Genomic DNA, 27,181 nt, shown 5'->3' on the forward strand with positions numbered 1-27,181 from the left:
AAGCCACATAAATACCTAAAGAGGTGAGTGACGTGACCGACTCCCGGAGGTGATGTCGTCACCAGGAAAACTGTATGTAGTCAGATGTTCTCCCCCACCTAAGGTGATCAATAAGTCAAGTGAGTATAAAAGTATAAACTGAACCCCTTCTCTCATGTGCTGTGTCTAGGGTTTAGGAAAACATTTTTTCACGAATTATATATGGTAGATAACTGTCAGATTCTTCATTTTACTTCAATAGTTCAATTGTCTTTTTTCCTATATTTTTCTCACAGTGACTTCCATAGTTCACATCTTGAATCAGTTATAGTTCAATATAAAGTGTTTGGATTACTGGTCAAAGTGGAGCACGTGGTCCACGTGCAAATGTGTTGCCACGAGCTATATGTGTCAATGTAAATAATCCATGTCACCTCCACCTGCCTGCGTCCCACGCTTTGCCTTGGGAAATATGTGTATCGGATTATGACATTAAATTATGCTATTTATTGAAATATGATCATAATGCTACCTAGGATTATAACCAAGCTGGTATTAATAAAGAAGAGTTGATCATTGTGCCGAGGCAGACACAGAGACGCCACTTCAGCTAACTTGGTCCGCTTTAAATACGTGTGTGCTGTGTCATAATTTTCCGATAACTTCGTTATGAATTCTCAAAAATGTATTTCAATCTATTATGCTGACAGTGTCAGATTCGTCAGCATTAAAATACTCTAACGATGTTCTTTTTTGCATCTCATGCAGCAGGTTTCGTACAACAGACGAAATACTTTTTAACGTATTTTATCAAATGGTAGTTTGGTTGTTCCTTGAAGTTGCCACAGTACAAGCAGTAATTTCTTAACATCTACTTGTAGTTGTTTTATTTTTCAATGAATATGAATATTATTTATATATTAATACTCGTTTGAGTAACTGGATAACAATTATAATCATAATAGAGAATTTCTTTAACTGTTTGAATGTGCTATATGCCACTTATAGAAATGTGTTTTCTTTCATTTCATTTATCATTTCTACTATTCCGTGGAAAGATATACTGTTTCTCGTCGACAGTGATAAAAAGATACAACGGTTATAGAATACACACCACTTCTTCACATACAGAAGACGACACAATGCTACATTCATCTCAGTCTCTTCAGGCCTTAACACTTATATTTGTCATGAAAGAACTGTAATGTATAACAGGATAAAATGTGTACATTGCATGACATGACGTGTTCATTCTTCCCCTTGTTAATCCAATGACAATGAAAAAAGTTGCTGTGCGATAGTCTATAACTGCACCATTTCTTTGCTGTTTAAGGCGGGCAGTTGGTGAGGAGTACGCATGCTCAACAATTGATCGGAGTGGCAAAGATGCGGACAGGGATCTAGATATCGACATAATTATTTGGATGGTGGATTGGCTCCACGGAGCGAGAAGAACATCGGGAAAGTTTTCATCGGACTATTCGCCGGACAAGGGTTCCGTTGCTTTGGAAAATTCACTCCTTGTAATAATCGTTGGAGACTGTCCCGGTGAGTGGTCGTGGAGGCAGGGTTTCTGGCAGGACAAATCAATTTAATCTTTACGTTTTCACGCTACTAAAGACTTTGAGTAACGATCTTATGAATGTTTCATGGAACTTGTTCTACCATCCATATCAGAGATATTCAATAATTGGGCGTCAGGAAGGTTAGGTGGATTGTTGTTTATCCTTCAACATCAGTGTGTGAGCCTTGTGAGTAGGATTACCAGCTCTTCTGACATGAACCCCAACTGTGTGTAACTTTCGTGTCACGACTGTGCGGCAACTCGGAGTAACTTTATGTGATATTGAAAGTGTGATCATATCTTTGTTCGGGCCGTCAATTCGAGGAGAGTAGCCAAGATGGGTTTTGTGCCGCCTGAATTTACGGAGAAGACCACACAAATGTGGCAAACTTTCAACAGCAAAGTTCATGAACCTAAACATCAACGCAAGCTGATCTTAGTAACTGTGTGTATAGCCCTCCTTCTGGATAACATGCTGTATATGGTGATTGTACCCATCATACCAATCTATCTTAGGGACCTACGAGGAGACCCTCCGCCAGTAAAAGCAACCAATTACACCTATTATTACGTTCAGCTCTCCACACCAGTGACCCTGGCAAACGGCACAATGTATAACGTCACGGAACAGAGGAAACGCCTCATCAACCTTCCCCCACCCCCAATAACATACGGGAATGAGGGTGGGGCCATAGGCGTTCTGTTTGCTTCTAAGGCTATTCTACAGCTCATGGTGAACCCGTTCACGGGTGGTCTCATAGACAGAATTGGCTATGATATACCAATGATGATAGGACTTGTGATAATGTTCTTTTCCACGTCAGTTTTTGCGTTCGGGAAGAGTTACTGGGTGTTGTTTTTTGCTAGAAGTCTTCAAGGAATTGGTTCTGCGTTTGCCGACACTTCAGGACTTGCTATGATTGCAGATCGTTTTACTGAAGAAAATGAACGTACCAAAGCTCTTGGAATAGCCCTGGCATTTATATCATTCGGGTGTCTCTTTGCACCACCATTCGGAGGAATTCTTTATGAATTTGCTGGAAAGTTAGTCCCATTTCTAGTTCTGGCAACCGTGTGTTTAATAGACGGATTTCTCCTCCTGCTTGTAATGAAACCAGTGAGACTTGAACGAGCACTGATCCCCCGAGAGGAGCGCCCAAAAGGTACCCCTATTCACTACCTACTCCTGGACCCTTACATCGCAACTGTTGCTGGCGCTCTGGCTATGTCCAACGTCTCTTTGGCCTTCCTTGAACCAACGATATCTCTGTGGATGAAAGACACACTTGGGGCTGACGAATGGGAGATCGGCTTTGTATGGCTACCTGCGTTTATTCCACATATTTGCGGTGTCTACCTGACCGTCAAGCTGGCCCGGACCTACCCTCATTACCAGTGGTTGATGGCCGCCGTCGGCCTTGCCCTTGAAGGACTGTTCTGTCTCTGCATCCCGTTCGCAAAAGCGTTCGCCGTCGTCATCGTCCCAATAATGGGAATCTGTTTTGGAATCGCTCTCGTCGACACTGCATTATTACCATCTCTCGGCTACCTGGTTGACGTCCGCCATGTCTCAGTGTACGGGAGCGTGTATGCTATAGCTGATATTTCCTATTCCCTGGCCTATGCTTTTGGACCAATTGTCGCTGGCTCCATTGTTCACGCTATCGGCTTCGTCTGGCTCAACGTCGCCATTTTCATGAGCAACGTCCTCTACGCCCCTATACTGGCGTCCCTCCGCAACATCTACAAGTACAAACCTTTCGAAAACGAATCGGATATCCTGGTTGATGATCCCCCGAGCAAGCAGTACCATACCTACATGCAAAATGGCGGTATTGACGGTAAGCCGACACAGTTGAACGGTGACGCTATGAATCACCTGGAAGTCAACAAGAAGCCCCCTCAGTACAGCGGCGAAATAGATTGCTACCCTCCCCAACACGAGGCTGACTACCTGTACACGAACAACTCATCGTCTTACTACCAACGCTGATATGGCCACTTTAACCTGAAAGTAAACGTTCCCTAAAACGTTACCAGTGGGAATATTCCTCTTCTAAACAAATCTGTTCAGCTAACATACTTTAGATAATATGTATTCCTAGTGAATAAGGACACAAGCAAACTGTGCTCAGACTGCCCTTACAGCGGTGTGCTTCATGAAGCCAACAAACACTTCTATGTCAATATCTGATTGACACACCCTGTGTTCTTATTCAGTAGACTGACTCTGGCGACATTCACTGATGTCCATTACATGTCAATGTCAGACTGACATCTGCAACAAGGCATGTACAAACAGTGTTCCTTAACAGCGAGCAACTGTAGAACTCTTCTCAGGAGAACTGTAGTGTAGCTGATAGAACTAGCAGTTGTTTTACACGAACAACGTGAAGGAATAACAGTGATTCTATTTCATCAACATATCACTATGTAGATATTGCGTCAACTTTTGACACGTCAGTATACGTACAAAATATAAAATAAATAGGATTTGCTTGTAGAAATCTGTTCTTAAAAATGATGTTGATACGAATGATTGACTACAAATGTTACCGACACATATATAAGATAGGTGCAGTATATTGTGTACAGAGTACTGGTTGTGAACTGGGTATTTCTCGTCAAAATCTGTAGTTATGTTTAGTTGTAATGGTGATAATCTGAAACATTTGGGAGACAAATATTCATCTTACATACTTTTAAGGATGCGTTGTCTAGTTATTGGGCTTAGACCAATGTTTTTGTTATTTTTGTCACATCTCTTAAACAGTAATTGTCAATCTTTCCTTAATAGCAAAACAATTTCAAAATTTGAAAACTAGTGTAGACTTTCGAATTTTAATCCATTTTCTACAATGAGAAGTATTTTACGGCAAATGAGTAGATCCAGATCTTTCTAATAGATTCAAGCATGTTCTCATTAATATTTTATTCAAATGAAGATAGTGCTATTCGCATAGAGGACATGGTGTTTGGGAAAAGTTGTTGGATTGTAGCAAGTTGGTGACTGGTTGTCCGTCCACAGTTGCAGTAGGTAAGCTTTTAAATACTTTGTTCAAGTTTAAAATACTTATTTAAAATTATCACTGTTGAAAGTTTGTAAATACTGCGATGTTTCGATGTTGATGTTAACCTACAGCTCACGTATATAATGAAACACATCCACATAGTGTGATAAGCATAGGATGATAGATTGTAGATACATTTCTTCATTTTTTTCACTTGAAATTGTTGACATGTGTGGGTGTTATGTGGTTTACATTGTTAGCAGATACTAAGTTATGATCACATGTGTATGATGCTGTAGATGAATCAACACATATGAGATGAACACATCTTAATATGGAAGTGCAATAAACATCTGTAATGAACAGAGTATATAGCTGCAGTTATTATGTTTTGCTTGTGTCACTGTCAGTATCACCAGCCGCCGTGCTGAAGGACACTGGTGACTCAACACCCATGTAGAAGAATGAAAGGAGATAGTTACTACTGTTGACATGTTTCAAAACTATCAGAGATTCCCTCGTATATGTTCGCTATCTCCGCGATGGTGATAGGGCCTTCATCAAATACATAGCACTGAAGTTGCTTCTTAAATATTATATAAATAATAGGCATTATTTGATATCCATCAAAGGAAACAGTGAGAACGTAACAACCGATCAATCAGACCTGTTCTGCAGGTTTGGCAGATTTTATGCAACGGTTTACTTGGTATAATGGCGAGGGTTAATTATATTATCTACCCTACAATTATGTATATAATTCATAAATGTTTCATATCAACCTGGTTAACATTATCAATGTTATGTGAATATTTATCAAATTTATAATTAACCACTATGCAAATTACAGATTCATGGTATTCAAGGACAACTCCTATTCAATATGCTGATTGCTTTAAATAAGGCTGATCTGTGAAAGAATCTTTCTAATTTTGAATCGTAAGAATAAAATGGTAATATGTAATACATATCAATACTGCATTTGTATAACATCTCAGAAAACAGATCGTTTTTGTAATATTGACTTTATGCATAGCATGTCTATAAGTACAATAAAATATTGTTCAAATTACACGCCACTTCATACAAAAAAGGGTAAGACCTCTGAGTTTTTTTATTCAGGACCATACAATTTACACTTGTTACAATTTTCTAGAAGTGATATTATTTAATCATACTGTTGGTTTTTTCTTCATTTAATGCATGTTCAAAACAGTACTTAGTACTAGTTGTGTTTGTTATTTAAACATAACTAATACCTATCGGAAATTCTTCTAAAAGTATTCTGAATTATCAGAATGAATCTGTAAAGTCAAAGTGTGTGTAATTAATCTTAAAACGTCTGTTTCGCATCTTGTATACAGCTGGTAGTCGCCTACTGATTAAAGATAACAAACAGAAAAATGGTCTGTCTAAAAAATGAAAATGGGATTTACATTGACATATATTTTACCTGTTTCCTCGCAGATATTAAATCCTCGACATGTTTTAAAAAACCCACGCAACAAATACACACACAACAAGTGCAAATTATATTATGACATTATATTTATTGATGATATCTATTACCCTTGTTTGCAATCAAGAGCTGATAGAGTCATATAACACTGGAATATCCCGGAACTAAATGTCAACCAAACGGCCATGTTTAGACAGGAAGACACGGTTCAAAATATTGCTTGTAAACAAACGTAAGGCAACAACTACACTGTATCCCCAGCGGGCTTGGCCTGTGTGTGATATGAAATACCACCGCGTGGACTGACCATAAACATCGATTTCTGTACATAGCGTGACAAAGCGATATCTTGGTTACAAATTTATAGGAATTATGTTCTTTAATCAAAGCAAGAAATCTTTGTTTATGAGATTGTTCTTGTACACAAAGCCTAACCATTTACAACACAACACGATAATATCGCATGAACTATGGTTGTGGGCAGAGCGTGCAAGGACTATTTACTGTCGTGCACAACAGACGGATCTGAACGCTCTTGAAAACATTTTGCATTTAGGAAAAGTTACTATTATTGTACATTGCTTTATGTTTACGGAACTTACGAAAAGAAGGATCCGTATTTCATCAGGTCTGTTCCAACAAAGAACTATTTGTTCATTCAGAATAAGGCCCAAATGATTAAAAGTTGGAACGTCATGTAATACCGAACTGGGATTTTCTTGAAATGAGCAGAGTTAATGATTCCGTTAGCACAATGCTCTTTGACATATTTCCTGACATACTGACGTCTACCGTCATGGAAAAGGCGACACAACCTGAGTATGGTTCTGTAGTGTACTAGTATTGAATTAGCCAATGTTCCTTGGACGTTGTGTGAGACATGCGATCCATCACGTCAAGCACAGCGTGGGGACCATTCACTTGCTGACTTCATTAACGTGATAATTCTTTCCTGAACATACCTAGCGAACATACAGTAAAGGTCACATACTATTTACTCCTTGTTAAGATAACTGTACTATGTGTACAAACTCACACGCTAACATTCCTGAATCCAGTGTTTTACGACTACAAGTACGAGAGAAATATTCTTATTATTACCTTATTTATTATGTTTATTTAAAGAGATATACAAAAACGTGTATTCATTGGGTTTTTTCAGTGCTTCTGTATTACATGACTTACTATGGTTAGAAATAGGTAATCGATAATCGCAACTCTCTGAAGACCATATTGTGAGCAAGTCTGAATATAAAAAAATCTTAATATCAGTTTGTACAAAACTGCAGTCAATAAACTCGAAACGTATAACCGCCCTTAATAAGACGTGATATACAGAGGGAGAGGACTGATGAATAGCATAATAATGACGTGCTAAACACTCGAGCAGGAGCTATTGTACCGTCCTGACACTTCTGATGCATGGGACGACGGGGCATGGGGTTCGTTTTCTCGCACGTGCTTTCAGATGCCATTAAGAGCAAGCTTGATTAATCTTTTCATCAAATACTTGTGACTGTGAAAACCCTCCTCCATCTGTCGAGGGGATACTATATATGTCTCAATCAAATGTTACTGTTGTGCTACTGTGGAATATTTGCCGGAGATTACCGAGTCGAGTACTCTCGGAAGTTTCCGGTTTTCCCTGTGCGTAATTGATCGTGCGTGTTAATATATTTTTTGATACTTCAGTCTGTTGCAAGGAACATTAACAGGACATGCTACGACGTGAGGATGCCTTAAGGTTGCAGGAGAACATTGCACTGCAGAACATGTTCCACTTCATTAGACTTCAATTCCTAAACATTATGCTTCCGAGAGACGCGTTTTATAATCAATTTGTATTTTCGAATACATTTGCAACGATATTTTAACTATGCATCCATATTTTTGGAAAGTAGTGGAGTGCATATTTTACATCCTCAACTATTGTATTAACATCTGTCCAATCAAACTGAGGTTGAAACTTGAAAATCGGTTACATAGGTATAACCAACTCAATACTGTTTCCGCGACAGGATTTCCCTCATAATAATATAACTGGCAACAAGTGGTTCTAGTTGACCATTAAGACTTTACTCTAAGAGGTAAAATACCGAAAACCACATTGAACGCAATAAGATAAAACGTTTTTACCAATATATCGAGTATGTTGTGTTGTAGTTTAGTATCTCTAACACGAACAAAGGTCTTTTCTGATTGGCTGATGTTGAAGCTCATCTGTCCTACACAATGGATTATATGAAATTAATCACCAGCATTATACTATACATGAACGGTACATCAGTATATTTGGTTACATTTTCCACTGTTTCAGTCAAATGTACCAAACACCACTCACACCCCACCACTTCATAATATGAAACCAATTTAGCTTAACTCTTACATATGTTTCACAACATGTGATCACAGTGAAACCACTCTCCACAACTCAACGCATGTCAAGCACAACCCGTTATACCATCCACAACATGTGACCATCATTGCCACCAAACGTTGCTCAAAACATGTGACCATCATTGCCACCAAACGTTGCTCAAAACATGTGACCATCATTGCCACCAAACGTTGCTCAAAACATGTGACCATCTTCGTCGCCAAACACCATCTACTTACCACTCAAAACATTAACATTGCTGAAACAAAGTATTTGTTAAACTGATATTGTTTACTAAGGTCTCTTAACGAAACAGATTAAGCTGCACAACTGAATCACACAACGATATGAACATCATTTCCACGAGATAGAAATAAGTGACTGCAATTAATCTCCCTTGACAACGTGCCAAAATCTTCAGTAAACGAAAAACGTGTTCTCTCAATTGCAAATTTCGCATGTCTTTTTCTGGTTATCGTGTATTTTGACAAGCGTGTTTGCATGATTCGCAAGAACACACATTTACGCCAATCAGCGCACATGGCAATGTTGCCACTTTTTTTGCCGATTTTTGACATGTCTCGCAAATTCTAATCAGTTCCCTTTCATATGATTGCGTATCGTGTTTTGCCGTCACATTTCAAGAGATGGAGATGTTCATAGCGTCAGTTTTTCAGGTCATGGTAGAAATGATTTACTTCCATGGTCATGTCTTTGTGATAAATGAGAATTCATCGTTTCTATTAGAAACCAATTACAAGATGACTTGTATTCTGTTCACCCTTTAACACTCTTATGGTTATAAACCTCTCTGTCATCCATCCGTGTATTGGATTGCACTGTTAGAAAAGGATGTCCACCAAACCGATGCCTTAAAACAACTAATAAATATTTTATACAATATCTATTAAAGACATATAGCCTCTACTAAAATTTGTCTTTTTCATTAATGTTTAATGATTCACTGTTATTCCTTACTCAGTTTCTTAAACACACCAATAGTACTTCAGACCGGTCAACATGCAAAACACATGCAATAACATTTAAGGCTGCTTTCTGTACCGGATTACCTCTACGTTTATACATTTAATCTATATAGAATGTACAATTAATATTGAGTCGAAGTAACTTACGATTTCTTCTTAGAAATTAGCACAATTCAGAATTTAACGAGGGCTTTCATACTGACATTTATCAATGAATATTCGAGCAAAAATATTGATGACTAATCGATTAAGAACGAGTAAATACAGATATTCTAATTGTTTATCCATGATAAAAAATGTATGTGATACACAGAGTACGGCGATTGGTTTTATCAAAAGATGCTCCTGAGTGCAAGTATTTTGATTTGCCATGCCATTCATTTATGTTTGCATTGTTCTCGATTAACTCGGTCATTATTTCTGAGGAATACACCAATTACGCCCCAAGGAAGTTGTCAAGAACCAATTTTTCGATCCATTTTCGCTTTCATGGCGTTGAAACACGGACAAAATATGATTAACAACTATGTCGTGCTTCTTAACTATTGTTAGAGAGAACAGTCACTGTTAAAGGGGTTTTCAAGTCATGTAGAAACGCAAGAGCGTGTGGCATACATTCTGTGGAATTCAAAGCTTCGTGTACAACTCGCGTCCCATGCATGTTGCACAGCACCAAGTGTTCAGGATGTCTTGGTCAGTGTGTTTGTCGTGTGAGATAGGCATTTTAATACTACTTCTTCCCTGTATGTGACACAATATAGACACAATAACTATTCCCTGTAGCTATGTGACAGGAGACACAATAACTATTCCCTGTAGCTGTGTGAAAGTAGACACAATAACTATTCCCTGTAGCTGTGTGGCAGACGACACTATCACTATTCCCTGTAGCTGTGTGACAGTAGACACACCGACTATTCCCTTCAGCTATGTGACAGGAGACACAATAACTAATCCCTGTATCTGTGTGACAGTAGACACAATAACTATTCCCTGTAGCTGTGTGACAGTAGACACAGTAACTATTCCCTGTATCTGTGTGACAGTAGACACAATAACTATTCCCTGTAGCTGTGTGACAGTAGACACAGTAACTATTCCCTGTATCTGTGTGACAGTAGACACAATAACTATTCCCTGTAGCTGTGTGACAGTAGACACAGTAACTATTCCCTGTAGCTATGTGACAGGAGACACAATAACTATTCCCAGTATCTGTGTGACAGTACACAATAACTAATCCCTTGAGCTGTGTGACAGAAGACACAATAACTATTCCCTGTAGCTGTGTGACAGTAGACACAGTAACTATTCCCTGTATCTGTGTGACAGTAGACACAATAACTATTCCCTTTAGCTATGTGACAGGAGACACAATAACTAATCCCTGTATCTGTGTGACAGTAGACACAATAACTATTCCCTGTAGCTGTGTGACAGTAGACACAGTAACTATTCCCTGTAGCTGTGTGACAGTAGACACAATAACTATTCCCTGTAGCTGTGTGACAGTAGACACAGTAACTATTCCCTGTAGCTGTGTGACAGTAGACACAATAACTATTCCCTGTAGCTGTGTGACAGTAGACACAGTAACTATTCCCTGTAGCTATGTGACAGGAGACACAATAACTATTCCCAGTATCTGTGTGACAGTACACAATAACTAATCCCTTGAGCTGTGTGACAGAAGACACAATAACTATTCCCTGTAGCTGTTTGACAGTAGACACAATCTCTATTCCCTGTAGCTGTGTGACAGTAGACACAGTAACTAATCCCTGTAGCTGTGTGGCAGAAGACACAATAACTACTCCCTGTAGCTGTGTGACAGTAGATACAATCACTATTCCCTGTAGCTGTGTGACAGTAGACACAATAACTATTCCCTGTAGCTATGTGACAGTAGACACAATAACAATTCCATGTGGCTGCCTGACAGTAAACTATTCTCTCTGGCTGTGTGAAAGAAGACACAATCTCTATTCCCTGTAGCTGTGTGACAGTAGACACAACAACTAATCCCTGTAGCTGTGTGGCAGAAGACACAATAGCTATTCCCTGTAGCTGTGTGACAGTAGACACAATCTCTAATCCCTGTAACTTTGTGACAGGAGACACAATAGCTATTCCCTTTAGCTGTGTGACAGTAGACACAATAACTATTCCCTGTAGCTGTGTGACATTAGACACAATAACTATTTCCTGTAACTGTGTGACAGGGGACACAATAACTATTCCCTTTAGCTGTGTGACAGTAGACGCAATAACTATTCCCTGTAGCTGTGTGAGAGTAGACACAATAACTATTCCCTGTAACTGTGTGACAGTAGACACAATAACTACTCCCTGGAGCTGTGTGAGAGTAGACACAATAACTATTCTCTGTAGCTGTGTGACAGTAGACACAAGAAGTATTCCCTGTAGCTGTGTGGCACTAAACACATTAACTATTCCCTTTAGCTCTGTAACACTAAACACAATAACTATTCCCTGTAACTGTGTGAGAGTAGACCTATAACAATTCACTGTAGCTGTGTGACAGTAAACACAATAACTACTCCCCTGTGGATGTGTGACAGTAGACACAATAACTAGTCCCTGTAGCTGTGTGAAAGAAGACACAATAACTAGTCAATTGCAGTATACACAGTGACTACTGCCATATATGTCACTGACACTTTCCACAATGACTATTCCCATATATGTCACTGACAGTATACACAATGACTTCTCCCACGAATGTCACTGAGAGTATACAGAATGACTACTCTCATATATGTCACTGGCAATATACACAAATGACTACTCCCATATATGTCACTGACAGTATACACAAAGACTACTCCCAGATATGTCACTGACAGTATACAGAATGACTGCTCCCATATATGTCACTCACAGTATACAGAATGACTACTCCCATATATGTGACTGACAGTATACACAATGACTACTCCCATATATGTCACTGAAAGTATACAGGATGACTGCTCCCATATATGTGACTGACAGAATACATAATGACTACTCCCATATATGTCACTGACAGTATACACAAAGACTACTCCCATATATGTCACTGACAGTGTACACAAAGACTACTCCCATATATGTCACTGACAGTATACACAGTGACTACTCCTATGTATGTCACTGACGGTATATACAATGACTACTCCCAGATATGTCACTGACAGTATACACAATGACTACTCCCATATATGTCACTGACAGCATACACAATGACTACTCCCATATATGTCATTGACAGTATACAGAATGACTACTCCCATATATGTCACTGATAGTTTCCACAATGACTACTCCCATATATGTCACTGATAGTTTCCACAATGACTACTCCCATATATGTCACTAACAGTATACAGAATGACTATTCCCATATATGTGTCTGACAGAATACACAATGACTACTCCCATATATGTCACTGAAAGAATACAGAATGACTACTCCCATATATGTGACTGACAGAATACACAATGACTACTCCCATATATGTCACTGAAAGTATACACAATGACTACTCCCATATATGTCACTGACAGTATACACAATGACTACTCCTATGTATGTCACTGACAGTATACAGAATGACTACTCCCATATATGTCACTGACAGTATACACAATGACTACTCCCATATATGTTAATGATAGTTTCCACTATGACTACTCCTATGTATGTAACTGACAGTATACACAATGACTACTACCTTACATGTCACTGACAGTATACACAGTGATTACTCCCATATATGTCACTGACAGGATACACAATGACTACTCCCTTACATGTCACTAACAGTATACACAGTGACTACTCCCTTACATGTCACTGACAGGATACACAATGACTACTCCCTTACATGTCACTGACAGTATACAAAATGTCTACTCCCATATATGTCATTGATAGTTTCCACAATGACTACTCCCATATATGTCACTGATAGTTTCCACAATGACTACTCCTATATATGTCACTGATAGTATACACAGTGACTATTCCCATATATGTCACTGACAGTTTAAACATATTACAATCTTATTTAATGCAGTTGTAATATATGAATGTATACCAACCTCATATTACCTTGGTTAAATCCTTCCAATTGATAAGGGCCATGGCAGAAGCAAATCAGATGTTAACCATTATAGGGGAATTTACGTTAACGTCTGTGCTGAGTAAATTGCTCGAGCGAATATTGCTGTGCAGAATTGAAAACTGGCTGAGTGATAAAAACGAATTCCCACACCATCTGCAGTTTGGATTCCGCAGAAATGCTGGAGCAGAGACAGCTTGTCTCAGTCTTAGTGAGAACATTGCATATTACAATGAACGACATTCACTAACAGTATACACAATGACTACTCCCTTACATGTCACTGACAGTATACACAGTGACTACTCCCATATATGTCACTGACAGTATACACAATGACTACTCCCATATATGTCACTGACAGTATACATAATGACTACTCCCTTACATGTCACTGACAGTATACACAGTGACTACTCCCATATATGTCGCTGACAGTATACACAATGACTACTCCCATATATGTCACTGACAGTATACAGAATGACAACTCCCATATATGTCACTGACAGGATACAGAATAACTACTCCCATATATGTCACTGACAGTATACACAATGACTACTCCCATATATGTCACTGAAAGTATACAGAATGACTACTCCCATATATGTTACTGACAGAATACACAATGACTACTCCCATATATGTCACTGACAGTATACACAAAGACTACTGCCATATATGTCACTGACAGTATACACAATGACTACTCCCATATGTCACTGACAGTATACACAATGACTACTCCTATGTATGTCACTGACAGTATACACAATGACTACTCCCATATATGTCACTGACAGTATACACAATGACTACTCCCATGTATGTCACTGACAGTATACACAATGACTACTCCCAGATATGTCACTGACAGTATACACAGTGACTACTCCCATACATGTCGCTGACAGTATACACAATGACTACTCCCATATATGTCACTGACAGGATACAGAATGACTACTCCCATATATGTCACTGACAGGATACACAATGACTACTCCCATATAAGTCACTGACAGTATACACAGTGACTACTCCCATATATGTCACTGACAGTATACACAGTGACTACTCCCATATATGTCACTGACAGTATACACAATGCCTACTCCCATATATGTCACTGACAGTTCCCACAATGGCTTATCTCATATATGTCACTGACAGTATACACAATGACTACTCCCATATATGTCACTGACAGTTCCCACAATGGCTTCTCTCATATATGTGACTGGCAGTATACAGAATGACTACTATGTAAGTCACTGACAGTATTCACAATGACTACTCCCATATATGTCACTGACAGTGTACACAATGACTACTCCCAGATATGTCACTGACAGTATACACAATGACTGCTCCCATATATGTCACTGATAGTATACACAATGACTACTCCCATATATGTCACTGACAGTATACACAGTGACTACTCCCATATATGTCACTGACAGTATACAGAATGACTACTCCCATATATGTCACTGATAGTATACAGAATGACTACTCCCATATATGTCACTGACAGGATAGAGAATGACTACTCCCATATATGTCACTGACAGTATACACAATGACTACTCCCATATATGTCACTGACAGGATAGAGAATGACTACTCCCATATATGTCACTGACAGTATACACAATGACTACTCCCATATATGTCACTGACAGTATACACAATGACTACTCCCATATATGTCACTGACAGGATACAGAATGACTAGTCACCAGTATATACAGTGTCACTGTCACTATACACAATGACTACTCCCATATATGTCACTGACAGTATACACAATGACTACTCCCATATATGTCACTGACAGGATAGAGAATGACTACTCCCATATAAGTCACTGACAGTATACACAGTGACTACTCCCACATATGTCACTGACAGTATACACAATGACTACTCCCATATATGTCACTGACAGAATACAGAATGACTACTCCCATATATGTCACTGACAGAATACACAATGACTACTCCCATATATGTCACTGACAGTATACACAATGACTACTCCCATATATGTCACTGACAGTATACACAATGACTACTCCTATGTATGTCACTGACAGTATACACAATGACTACTCCCATATATGTCACTGACAGTTCCCACAATGGCTTCTCTCATATATGTCACTGACAGTATACAGAATGACTACTATGTATGTCACTGACAGTATACACAATGACTACTCCCATATATGTCACTGACAGTATACACAATGACTACTCCCATATATGTCACTGACAGTTCCCACAATGGCTTATCTCATATATGTCACTGACAGTATACACAATGACTACTCCCATATATGTCACTGACAGTTCCCACAATGGCTTATCTCATATATGTCACTGATAGTATACACAATGACTACTCCCCAGTATCTATGCGACGTTATGCACAATGACCTTCACTGCGACGAAACTGGCTCAAACATCAGTACAAATGAAGCAGGGCTACAAATTGGGTTTCACGGATGTTTGGGGCCATATCAGGCAATTTAAGCGGATGGGGGCATTTCATTAGACTGTATCACAACGAATTCTCCTCACGAAAAAGATTGTTTGGTGTAATCGAAGTTTTCCCAAGTGAGAATACTACAGCGTGTTGGAGCAATTTGACAAGACTAGTTCTGTCGGGTGCCCCTTTGATAGAATGATCCTAAAAGATACATGAATTCGATATCAGTGTGTTATTAGAGGGAAGGATTTCCTCAAATTACCTAAGTGTCCCCTCTGGTTTAAGGAATAGCACTTTTATTCAGTACGGACCAGAAATGCGTGGTTTTATTGCCCTTGTATCTGGAATGGGAATTCGGAAGGGGAAACAATTTAGTTCATAAAACTTGGACAAACACTGCCTTGAATGACTGCATTCTATGCAGATTGCCCGGTTTACGGTCTACCTTCCGTCCGGTTTCATTTCAACGAGAGTGCTCGAGAGTTGGACGTGACTTTTTTGCATTTCTTTCTTTATTCAAGGCACATTACCGTTTTCGATCATCGGATATGTAAATGCAATTGTTATCAAGATGCAGTTTGAATTTATTATCCGTGCATTTACGCGTGTTTCCTACACGGCGATTTTAGAACCTGAAATCTTAAATGAGAATCACGTGTTATTGTATTTGTAACCATTGCGTTTAAAATAAAATATATTCCATGTTGCAGTAGAATGATGAGTTTGCTTGTAGCAGTTTCTTTTTGCAGGAGACGTAAATAGCCAGTAGGTTTAAGGTACCAGTGATGTTTACCCTGCTCGACCCATGAAATCAGTGCCTAACCTGTGAAACCAGTGAACTGTTTTCTGACCCAACATTCAGACGTTCATCAAAGCAGTGGGACAGAACAAATACTACTTCATTTAAAACTGATCATACACGAAAGAAAATCTTAATTAAATCTCATCAAGCAGACAAAGAAGATATTTCGTCAAGCTAAATGCGGCCATAAAAGTAACAGAAAATGGTTAAATCTTTTCCATGATACGATCCGAAAGTACCTGCTTAATCACTCAAAAGTGCACTTTCCATCTTCATTAAGAATTGCAATTAGAGAAGTAAGACTCCGTGTCCTGCATATGTTCCAGTTTACACGTGTATGATTGACTGAATTCTTGTTTAAAACTATTGCTACAATAAACACGTCCTCTTCCCGATTCCACTAAATGTAATTTCATGGATCAGATCTCTTGTCATTAAAACAGTAAATACTGCCCGATTCATGTCTTTCTTTAGTTTCCGCACAAGCGCATTCGTCCTTTAGGCATCCGCCCCGTGAAGACATGCCTCGGATATTGCAATGTTTATTCATACACACGTATCTCATAGATGTAGCTCCTTCCAATTAATATTTTGGGGAAGGAAATATGGCTTCTGTAAAACTGGGAAAAAAAATATTGTGTTTGTTTAAAGTTTAAAACAGTTCCAAGATGATAGTTTTTACATAGGAAGAGGCAACACATAATGAAGTCTTTAGGGGTAAACATGCATACATGTGTCGAACCAGTGAGGCTGTCAATTGAGGCAGTGGATGCATATTTGAAGATTGTCTTCGGATTGATGTTATTTCATTCCCGTGATCATCAGTACATTTATTTCACAAACACAAATATGAATCAAATTATCTAAACATATCCTCATGATTTCATAATTCAAGCATCATGCATTTCCTGATTTAAAACCGCACATTTTCTTTGAGGAGACTTTCCCTCCGCAGCCGCCAGATATCTTCATCAAGCGAAATTATTATATTTATTTTTTCATAAAAGCCTTCATAGAAGAATGTTTTAAGTCATGTTTTAGAGAAAATGGGAAGCGGAAAATTTGTAATGAGTCAAACGCCTTTTGAAATAGTCATCTGATGATCCGTAATGAACGCTATTATTTCGCCTCACCACACCTTCTGAAAGAATTATTTGGAAGTTCTTACAAGATGATGGCTTCGTTGAATCCTTCAGATAACTGATAGCTCCAAGACACAGCAATAACTTGTAGGATTTCCCTTCAGTGCCGAAGGTTTCTCACATCTTTTTTAAATTCCAAAAATAATCGATATTCACTGGATTATAATTGGAATTTCAAAATTAAACGTGTTCAATACATCAGTCAAATACCATCCCCCACCCCGCAGTTCTTTCTGCAAGCAAATATATCTTCATTATACATAACCTCGGACGTCTTTCTTTTACTAGAAGTGCCAAACGTGATTTACTTTGCCCGTATTATTTATTCCATTTCAATTTGTTTCATATGAAGCGGTCATAAAAACAGTTCCAATTCTTTCTTTATTTGTTTAATTTTTTTTTTTTTAATTTTGCATGATAAATAGGATTATTCTCTCATACCATGTTTGTACTGATACAGTATAGTCCGTTTTAGAAATACATGTATGCATCAAGAATACAACTGACCCAAAAGGCACATCCAAAAGACCTAAATGATACGTGGAAACGTGTAAGTAACTTGTTACGTTGTTGCTCTTTTTATAATGGAGGACCAAATGTTATAGCAACTGTCTGTTCTCAACGAATTCATAAAACATACTTGTAATTACAATGTCCAACCTTGCATTAGGGTAAGCAAATATAAAATAATTTACATCCACGTCATACCACATTGGCAAATCGATAGGTGAGTGAAATCGAGGCGTGAGCTCAGATAAGCAAATATTCCATTATTCGCTCAGACTAATCGAATGTCAAATAGCCATACAGTCTGCATACATTTAATAACATATTTCTAATCATAAACTTCCTTCAGCATAAATATCAGGGAGGTCACATCTAGGTGATTCCACATGAATGCTTTCATTGGTTTCCATGAAGAACCGCATTCTCGCTAGGCTTATGTGCAATTTATAATTCTGTTAAGATTGTACAAATAGTTCCGGCCAAGTCACCCCCATCTTGTTAATGCTTTGATGTATGCCTTTCATTATATTTTGGGAACAAGCAGAATAACACTCCATTACTCCACCGCCACTGCGCGGGGCTGCTCAGCAACCGGAAGACATTATGCCTCTAGGAATGGGAACAGGGTGTCATCAGGATGCTTGAGCGATTTCTGTGTTTTAATTTATTTCTCTTCTGGGATCCATAATGATCACAGGATAAATGTTCTATATTACACCCGGGTATTAGAAAGACTTCGTATTCTTGTAGATAAATTCATGTACCACTGTACATTAATATGTGCATAATCTGCAGACATGCTGAATTCAGTTCAACTCCAGCAGAATGTTACAACAAAAGTCTGCATCAGTTTCAAGATTATTTGAAACTTGACTCTTGAACGTTCTTCATTCACCATATTTTGAATTTGGGTTGCATTAACATTGTACAAGATGTTGAAAGCAATTATATGTGACAAATACCCCGCATTCTCCCCTGTTGGTCCCAGACTAACAAAGTACCAAGGCCCACAGTCGCAACCCAGAATATATATGTCCTTGTTTGGGCATAAGCAAGTTCCCCGCTCTTGGAATAATTTATCATTTTCCGATGCCGAGTGGCGTCAGTTTATTTATAGAAACATTATCGGCGCATCCAATGTCAAAAAGACCCAACCAGACAGTTTCCAATAGCAGCGAACCCTACCATCACTAAACAAACCCATTCCATAAATGAGCAAATATGAAAACTCTTCTATAACTTTCCATGCATCGACCGGGAGGGTTCGGTCGTTACTGCCGTACATTGTTATACCCATCTCCGTGATAAACATCAAATCGATAGTTTTCAATTTGTTCGCCAACTCCCTTATATGGACCTTTTCTCTCTGAACCAAGATAATATTTGGCCCGGAATCAAAGGTTAAAGAATTCTCCAAGACAAATGCGTCTTGCTGGTCTCCCCACTGAGTGAAGGGACTTCTCTCTAACTTGAGTGATGTAGCAATAAATGAAATAGCGGACGATGAATGGCCCCCACAGTAACGGGCAGACCAGATGCTCTTTCCATCACATACCATTTCGTTTTATTGAAGTGTTTGGTACAACCAAATGCTTTCATTGGCGTCTACTTTCCGAGTTTGAAATAGTGCTGTCATCTTCTAAACCTATGGAAGGTGTCTGGGAAGATTAACTGTCAAAAATGAGATTTTTTAAAAAGTGTATTGAATTACTGCATTTCGAAGGGCTCGTGTACTTGTTCAAAAAGATAACTAAGTCTCTTAAATTAGTTTCCACAAAGTTTTGGCATTGAATCAAGGGATGTGCAGATCTCCTGGGAACTGGAATCACAGGGTGGAGTAAAGAATGTACATTACTTTGAAAATGTATATTTCTTTTTACAACAAGAAGAATCCACGTAAATAAATTGAATATATATATATATTGAATATGGAAACTCGATGCGTGTAATCTAAGTTTAGTTCATTCAACACAAAATGTATAATTGATTCTTTCCACACAAAAAATCAAAGGACAATTTAATAAAAATATTATTTTATCGAAACATACGTTGAACAATGACACCACATGGGTTTTGTGGCTCTCTGCAAATCTCAACCTCATTTCTTGCTTTGATAACTCCCAAATCCAATAACGTCAGCAGTTATTTGTTTTCCGTGGCGAATTTGGCTCTAATCCAATTATTTTCTTCACCATGGACAAGACGTTTCCCAGACAATTGCAATCCGGAATGTAAAGTCGGAGTTTTTCGCCAATTAGTTCTGGGATAATGGCATCAGTAAAATTTAATTCCAACGCTGGATTTAATGACCACGATGTTAATTCCGATACAAAAAGAATCATTCAACAAGAATCGAACGCCAAACGAAAAATATCAATTATTAAAGCGAGAGAAGGTTATTTGGAAACCGGTTATCCAAACTGGTTCGGACAAGGTTTGGGACAAGAAACTAATAGCATTTGTTGTTGCAACGATACAAGGAACAATAGAGTCTGGCAGTGGTTAGTAGAAGTGGATATTGAGGCTGACAGTCATTTAACTCGAGGTTACGATGTCCCGGGGAATTCAGTGGTAAAATCAGACGCAAGCTTTCAAATTCAAATCAGATTTAAGACCCCTTGGGACTTTCTTGCTAAGATCAGAAGCAGACACAATGTTTAGTAGCTGATCGCGTGTCCGATGCAATCTTGATTAAGTCTCGTTTGCAATCAGGCGTTAACGAAATCGGTAGAGTCATTTATACTATGTACGTCATTATCCACAGCCATTACCTGGTATTCAGATGGTATTGTGTCCTGTGTAAAGATTTAAGTGTATTCATAGGCTCAAAGTCATTATATACCTTTAACTGTTAGTACTGACACTTCTTTCTAAGGCAGGACGATTATTTTGCAAAGTTTGGTAATTATGTTAAGAGTTAATTGTCATTCTTCTTCCACCCAACCAGTTGAAAGGGGATTGGAAGTGGAAATTAGTTCCAGGCAAAGTGAAACCTCGTTAAACCAGACGGTCTCCTTTCGGGAACACCAGATAAATTCCATTTCCGTAGAGTTGCAGTGCACTTGCGGATTGTTCGTCCGTCTGACTGTCTACCTGTGTGTGAGTGTGTGAGAGAGAGAGTGAGGGTGTGTGTGTGTGTGAGAGAGAGAGAGAGAGAGAGAGAGAGAGAGAGAGAGAGAGAGAATTTATATACGCGTCACTGTTTCGTTTTCAGATCAGTACACGAATTATTTCTTTTTATCCCCCATGATGCTTTTGAATCAACCATAATGTAATATGATTTAGGGAAATATTGAATTACCATGAACTTCTTCGTATTTTGCATTCAAACATTTCCAAAAGTAAAAAGATCCATTCGTGTGATGAACGAAAAACTATATTATTTCACATGAAACTTTTCCAAAAGCAGTTGTAACCAGTTTCGGTCGGACCGTAGCGCTCGCTATTGATCCCAAGAAGGTCGTTATCAATAACCCTTTCACGATGTTGGCGGGCAGCCAAGAGTCGTTAGTTCATATTCATCACAGACTTACAGCCAATCAAAATTCTTTGAAAAAGAAAATCAGTCTTAGTTATGCATTATCGCCCACACGTTAACACCCTCGCTCTAAACCCTCGATCCGCTAAGCCGCTGAATTCCGAGTTTAGACGGCTGATCCAATCCAAATGATATAATTGCTCGGAGGTATCGATCACCAAAAAGAATCTTTAAAACCGTCAAGCCCTAAGATTTTTTGCTGTCGCAAGTTTATGGACATATCCAATAATTAATCTTATCAGCAAATCGACAAGGCTGTAGTATCGACGTGTCACGCTGTAGAACATCGTCTAGATCGGATATAGGGTCCCTTACGACTCGGTGCATCATGGGATGTTCGATACTTTAAACTGTAAATCTCCTTCTGCCTTGTCCATTGTGTTGAGCCGAGAGCTATAAAACTATGTTGGGAGAAAATTAGAAAGATGTTCAACTGGGGACATTATTTTAGGGAATTACACTGTTGATGTCGAGAACAAGATTTAGATGTTGTATAGAGCCTGAATAGTGAGCTTTATTGTGATTAATCAGAATGGGCTGTGGCTTAACGACCAACTCCATGTAATAAACGGGGTTTTATTTGTTATGTGTAAATGGTCTTTATTAAAATGATTCATTCTAAAAACAGCTTATCCCAAAACTCATAAAATATATTTTATAAAGTCCGTTTCGTGAAAAGTAATTTGATGAACGGTTACCATTATTCAGCGGATAACACCATTGAGAGTTGAGGCGAACTTAGTGCTTTTTGGTATTTGTGTCGGAAAATAACTTATGCCAAACCCATACTTCTGTGGGACACACCAGTGGAGTTGTTCGGTTTATATAAAGAATGAATGAATATAATCAATGAATACTGAAATACAGTGCCATCTACATTCAAAACCAGCTCAATAACAACTTATAAAAGAGAAGACTTTGGTTACAAAAATGTTTCCAAGAATAGAAACTGATCCAAGAATCCGGCTTTATCACTTAAACGACCAGACATTCCACAGTATGACAACGAAGAATACTCAGCATTTCTCCACCTCGTTTTACAACAGTCAACCAGGTGTCAAAGGTTTGACCACCACTGATAACAAACCGCGTACATGAGATAAAGTCACAGAGAGACACACAAAGTCCTTCAAACGAAACCCACAAAAACAAAATCATATTGAAAGAAAGGTGAGAAAAAAGATAGGAAACCACACAAGGACAAAGAAAAAACAGTCAAACACAATGGAAAAGTAATATATTCATATATTTATCCGATCACCCCATTATATACACTTCATTGAACTGCCTACTACATATAATGTCTTCAACAGCCTACCACATATAAAGTATTGTACAGCCTGACACATTTGCTTCACTGAACAACCTACCACATTTACTTCACTGAACAGCCTAACACATATAATGTATTGTACAGCTTACCACATTTACTTAACCGAACAGCCTACCACATATAATGTATTGTACAGCCTACCACATTTACTTTACTGAACAGCCTACCACGTTTACTTCACTGAACAGCCTACCACATTTACGTCTCTGAACAGCCAACCGCATTTACCTTTACTGAACAGCCTACCACATTTACTTCTCTGAACAGCCTACCACATTTACTTCTCTGAACAGCCTACCACATTTACTTCACTGAACAGCCGACCACATTTCCTTTACTGAACAGCCTACCACGTTTACTTCACTGAACAGCCTACCACATTTACTTCACTGGACAGCCTACCACATTTACTTCACTGAACAGCCTACCACATTTACTTCTCTGAACAGCCTACCACATTTACTTCTCTGAACAGCCTACCACATTTACTTCACTGAACAGCCTTCTCTGAACAGCCGACCACATTTACTTTACTGAATAGCCTACCACGTTTACTTCACTGAACAGCCTACCACATTTACTTCTCTGAACAGCCTACCACATTTACTTCTCTGAACAGCCTATCACATTTACTTCTCTGAACAGCCTTCTCTGAACAGCCAACCCCATTTACTTTACTGAACAGCCTACCACATTTACTTCACTGGACAGCCTACCACATTTACTTCACTGAACAGCCTACCACATTTACTTCACTGAACAGCCTACCACATTTTACAGAAAGCTTGCTCCAGGAGCAACTATTTGTAAATATAGCCAGAGTATTTCAAAACATGGATGGATGAGTTAATGATCATGACCTGGCTTAAAGTCATACATGTAAAGTAAACGAAAGATTCTCACGATACATTTCTCCATGAACGAGTTTGATTGAAAACATAATATCCATCCGTGAAATATTATTGTCACTTACGAACTGAAACCGAGTCATACATTAATAATGTTTCTGAAATCATTATCTCCGTGTAACCAATATTTGGTGTTTTGTAAGCTACCGTTTAATGAGTCCTGGCACGTGTCGAAAATAACGGAATAATTTGGTCATAAATCTCAAAGCGATATGCAGAAATCCCCGGACTGGCGAGTTTACTCCGTTTATCTGTCAAAATAACCACCGAGACCTACAGCAATTTGATTGATTTTATGAAACGATCTGTATTTAATTTCGCTATAGCACCTTAAAGTCGTATAAAGACGACTACAGGTCAAACTCTAATGACGATAGGAACCTGATTATGACAGCCGGATAATAATGATTGATAATGCCCGTTTCGAGTCATAATTATTGGTGACTTATCGGAAGTCAGGTACAATTTAACCGTCTTGTTCCTAATATGAAAGACTGGTAGATAATGGTTCCCTTAAAATTGAATTTCTCCTCTCGTTATCCAATTTTCTGGATGGAGATTATAAAACTCTGATTTATCGTTCCACACGCTTACTGGAGAACCATGGAAGATGTTGATGTCTGGGCAAATCCAATGATTTTACTAGGACTAACAAGACCGCAAGCCTGTCATGCAACAGCTTCAAAGTATTAACTTTCTCATTTCAAGGTTTATTCATATGCTTCTTTCACTGATTTATTACAACCAAATTCGTTATACAAAAAGTAAACTTTAAGACTATTGATCTGTGTGGTTTTAGGAAGAACCAGTGACGAGAGCTAGGTAACTGAGATGGTCATCATTAATGGAATGTTAACATATGCACTACGCGTCTACAGGAGAGTTCTCAAATCCTAAACTCTCCGATTTCACACTCCTACAAAGTTCTGTTATTGATCCTCGTTTTCACTTCTCTAACTACGAAATGCTTCGCAGAGCCGTAAATACTTTCTGCTTTTTTATCTGGACCCAAAGTATCTACAGTTGTTAGAAATGACTAGTTTCCTTCTTTCACGGTTGATACTTTCAGCTGGCCTGATCCCTCGGCCAGGCGGTGTAGCGCACTTAATACGTGGGCGTTGATGCCACAACCAGTCAAGCCTCCTTAGTTTTGTCTTCTTGTCGAGACTGAGTCCAGCTTTTTTGTGGCTGGTGAATCCCTAACAATCACAGATAATTTGCTCTGGCTTGAATAACTCCAAGATATTCAGGAGGCTTCTGCACAATCAGAAACAATTATGATGGATCTGCGAATAATCCAGAACGATTTTTCTTAAGAATTCGTCAGTTCGCCTGTCTGAATGGTGCTGCCATCAGCTCTTCTGTTTGAGGACACAACAATTGCATCTTTGGAAGAGGTTAAGGCGAGTGTTGAGGGTTCTTGTCTGTATAGCCCAATTCATTCACTGGCTTTGTAAACTGTTGGTTTCTGGAAAGCAATGGTTATATGCTAGACTTTCAAGGACAATTCAATTCGGATTCTTTTGCAAGAAGAAGAGGCCACACGGCCAATTAATTTGAGTTTCACGGTTTATGACAACAGAATCAATTATGTTTACAACTGAAACAACCAGGAATTCCAAAGACATCGCCCGAAAGTATTGTGTGCCAAATATGAATGGACACAAACCAGCATGACGCATTACGTACAAGTATATTTGACATCATTGTAAGGACAACATTTGAAAGTGATCTTAACGGGGGGAGTAATTTTAGCATTATGGAGGAGGTAAACACCAAGAATGGTGGGTACACATTGTGCAGATGTGGAGAATCAAACCGGGAACTTCTGTGTGAAAAGCGAGAGTTCCACCTACTAGCCTAGCCTGTCAAAATCATAGTAGAAGTGTCAGTTATATAAGTAGAAGAAGTAGCAGTAGTAAGGTTTAGATATGCATTTCTTCTTGCTGATAAATTGTTCCGTATGTTGTGAACCCGTAAAGATCCGGTTTAGAATCTGTCTTAAGCAATCCATGTTTGTCGTAAGAGGTGATGGGGTGGTCAGGCTCGCTGACTTGGTTGACACATGCCATCGTACCCCAGTTACGTAGATTCGGTGTTCATGATGTTATCACTGGATTGTCTGGTCAAGACTCGATATTTACAGACCGCCGATGGAATATTGTTGAGTGAGGCGTTAAATAACCAACCAACCAACCAACCTACCGTACGCAGTAAAATATCATCTTTCACTTCACTTAACATCGTCGGTCTTTCGGTAAGCATCCAATATAGTTCCTAAAACCTCAGCGCTCCGTGGTGTTATTAAGTATGTGATTAAAGAGCTCCCATATCCTCTCAAATCAAATTTGTGTTAAAATCGATGCTGTTGTAAGAAATACAGCAGTTCATTTTGACACTTTAAGTGATGGCCAAATTGTTTATAACGCGTGCCATTCAAATATTCCCAAATAATGCTATGTTTCACTTGTTGCACGCGAGGCAGGCTTTTCTTTCTTCGATCTTGACTCACGATGCACAAGACATGGCGTCGCTTAGTAAATATTTGTTTGCACAAAGACTGACTGAAAGTGAATGCTGATGTCTAATTGTCGATAACGTTGTACCTATTTCCACACGTTATGTCCAATAATTCACCCCATGTTGTTAACAAAGACTTTGAACCGATTTTACGTATTTGCAAGTACATTACAGAGACATTGCAAGAGTCGTTGAACCCTAGATGACCTTTATTGAGAGGAGCGCCATTAAACCATGAATCGTCAGCAAAGGCCCTCTGTAAAGTGTGCACTGTCCTATACAATAGTCTAAATTTGTTACTTATCCTCTGGTATTCGACCGGTTTTGAAATTATATATTAAAATATTGTTTGAAACTTAAGTTAATATCACCCCTTCTAATACAGAATATGAGAACATGCTGTCTTGGATTGTCTGTGTTCACAGTGG

At 38.6% G+C, this 27,181-nt stretch overlaps 2 protein-coding genes across 2 annotated transcripts in view; both read left to right on the plus strand.

Annotated features, from left to right (window-relative positions):
• Positions 1-4,922, plus strand: part of LOC124277726 (vesicular acetylcholine transporter-like) — a 99,777-nt gene extending 94,855 nt beyond the window's left edge. The window contains exon 2 of the mRNA XM_046713450.1: positions 1,313-4,922. Coding sequence (XP_046569406.1) covers positions 1,881-3,536 — 1,656 coding nt within the window. The 5' untranslated portion in view covers positions 1,313-1,880 and the 3' untranslated portion in view covers positions 3,537-4,922. The remainder of the gene's footprint in view (positions 1-1,312) is intronic.
• The window catches only part of LOC124277725 (choline O-acetyltransferase-like), a 124,425-nt gene that overhangs the window by 39,620 nt on the left and 57,624 nt on the right, over positions 1-27,181 (plus strand). The window lies entirely within an intron of this gene.

Source organism: Haliotis rubra, unplaced genomic scaffold, assembly GCF_003918875.1.
Source record: "Haliotis rubra isolate DU_JTF1 unplaced genomic scaffold, ASM391887v1 Scf226, whole genome shotgun sequence".
In the NCBI taxonomy this organism is placed as follows: domain Eukaryota; kingdom Metazoa; phylum Mollusca; class Gastropoda; order Lepetellida; family Haliotidae; genus Haliotis; species Haliotis rubra.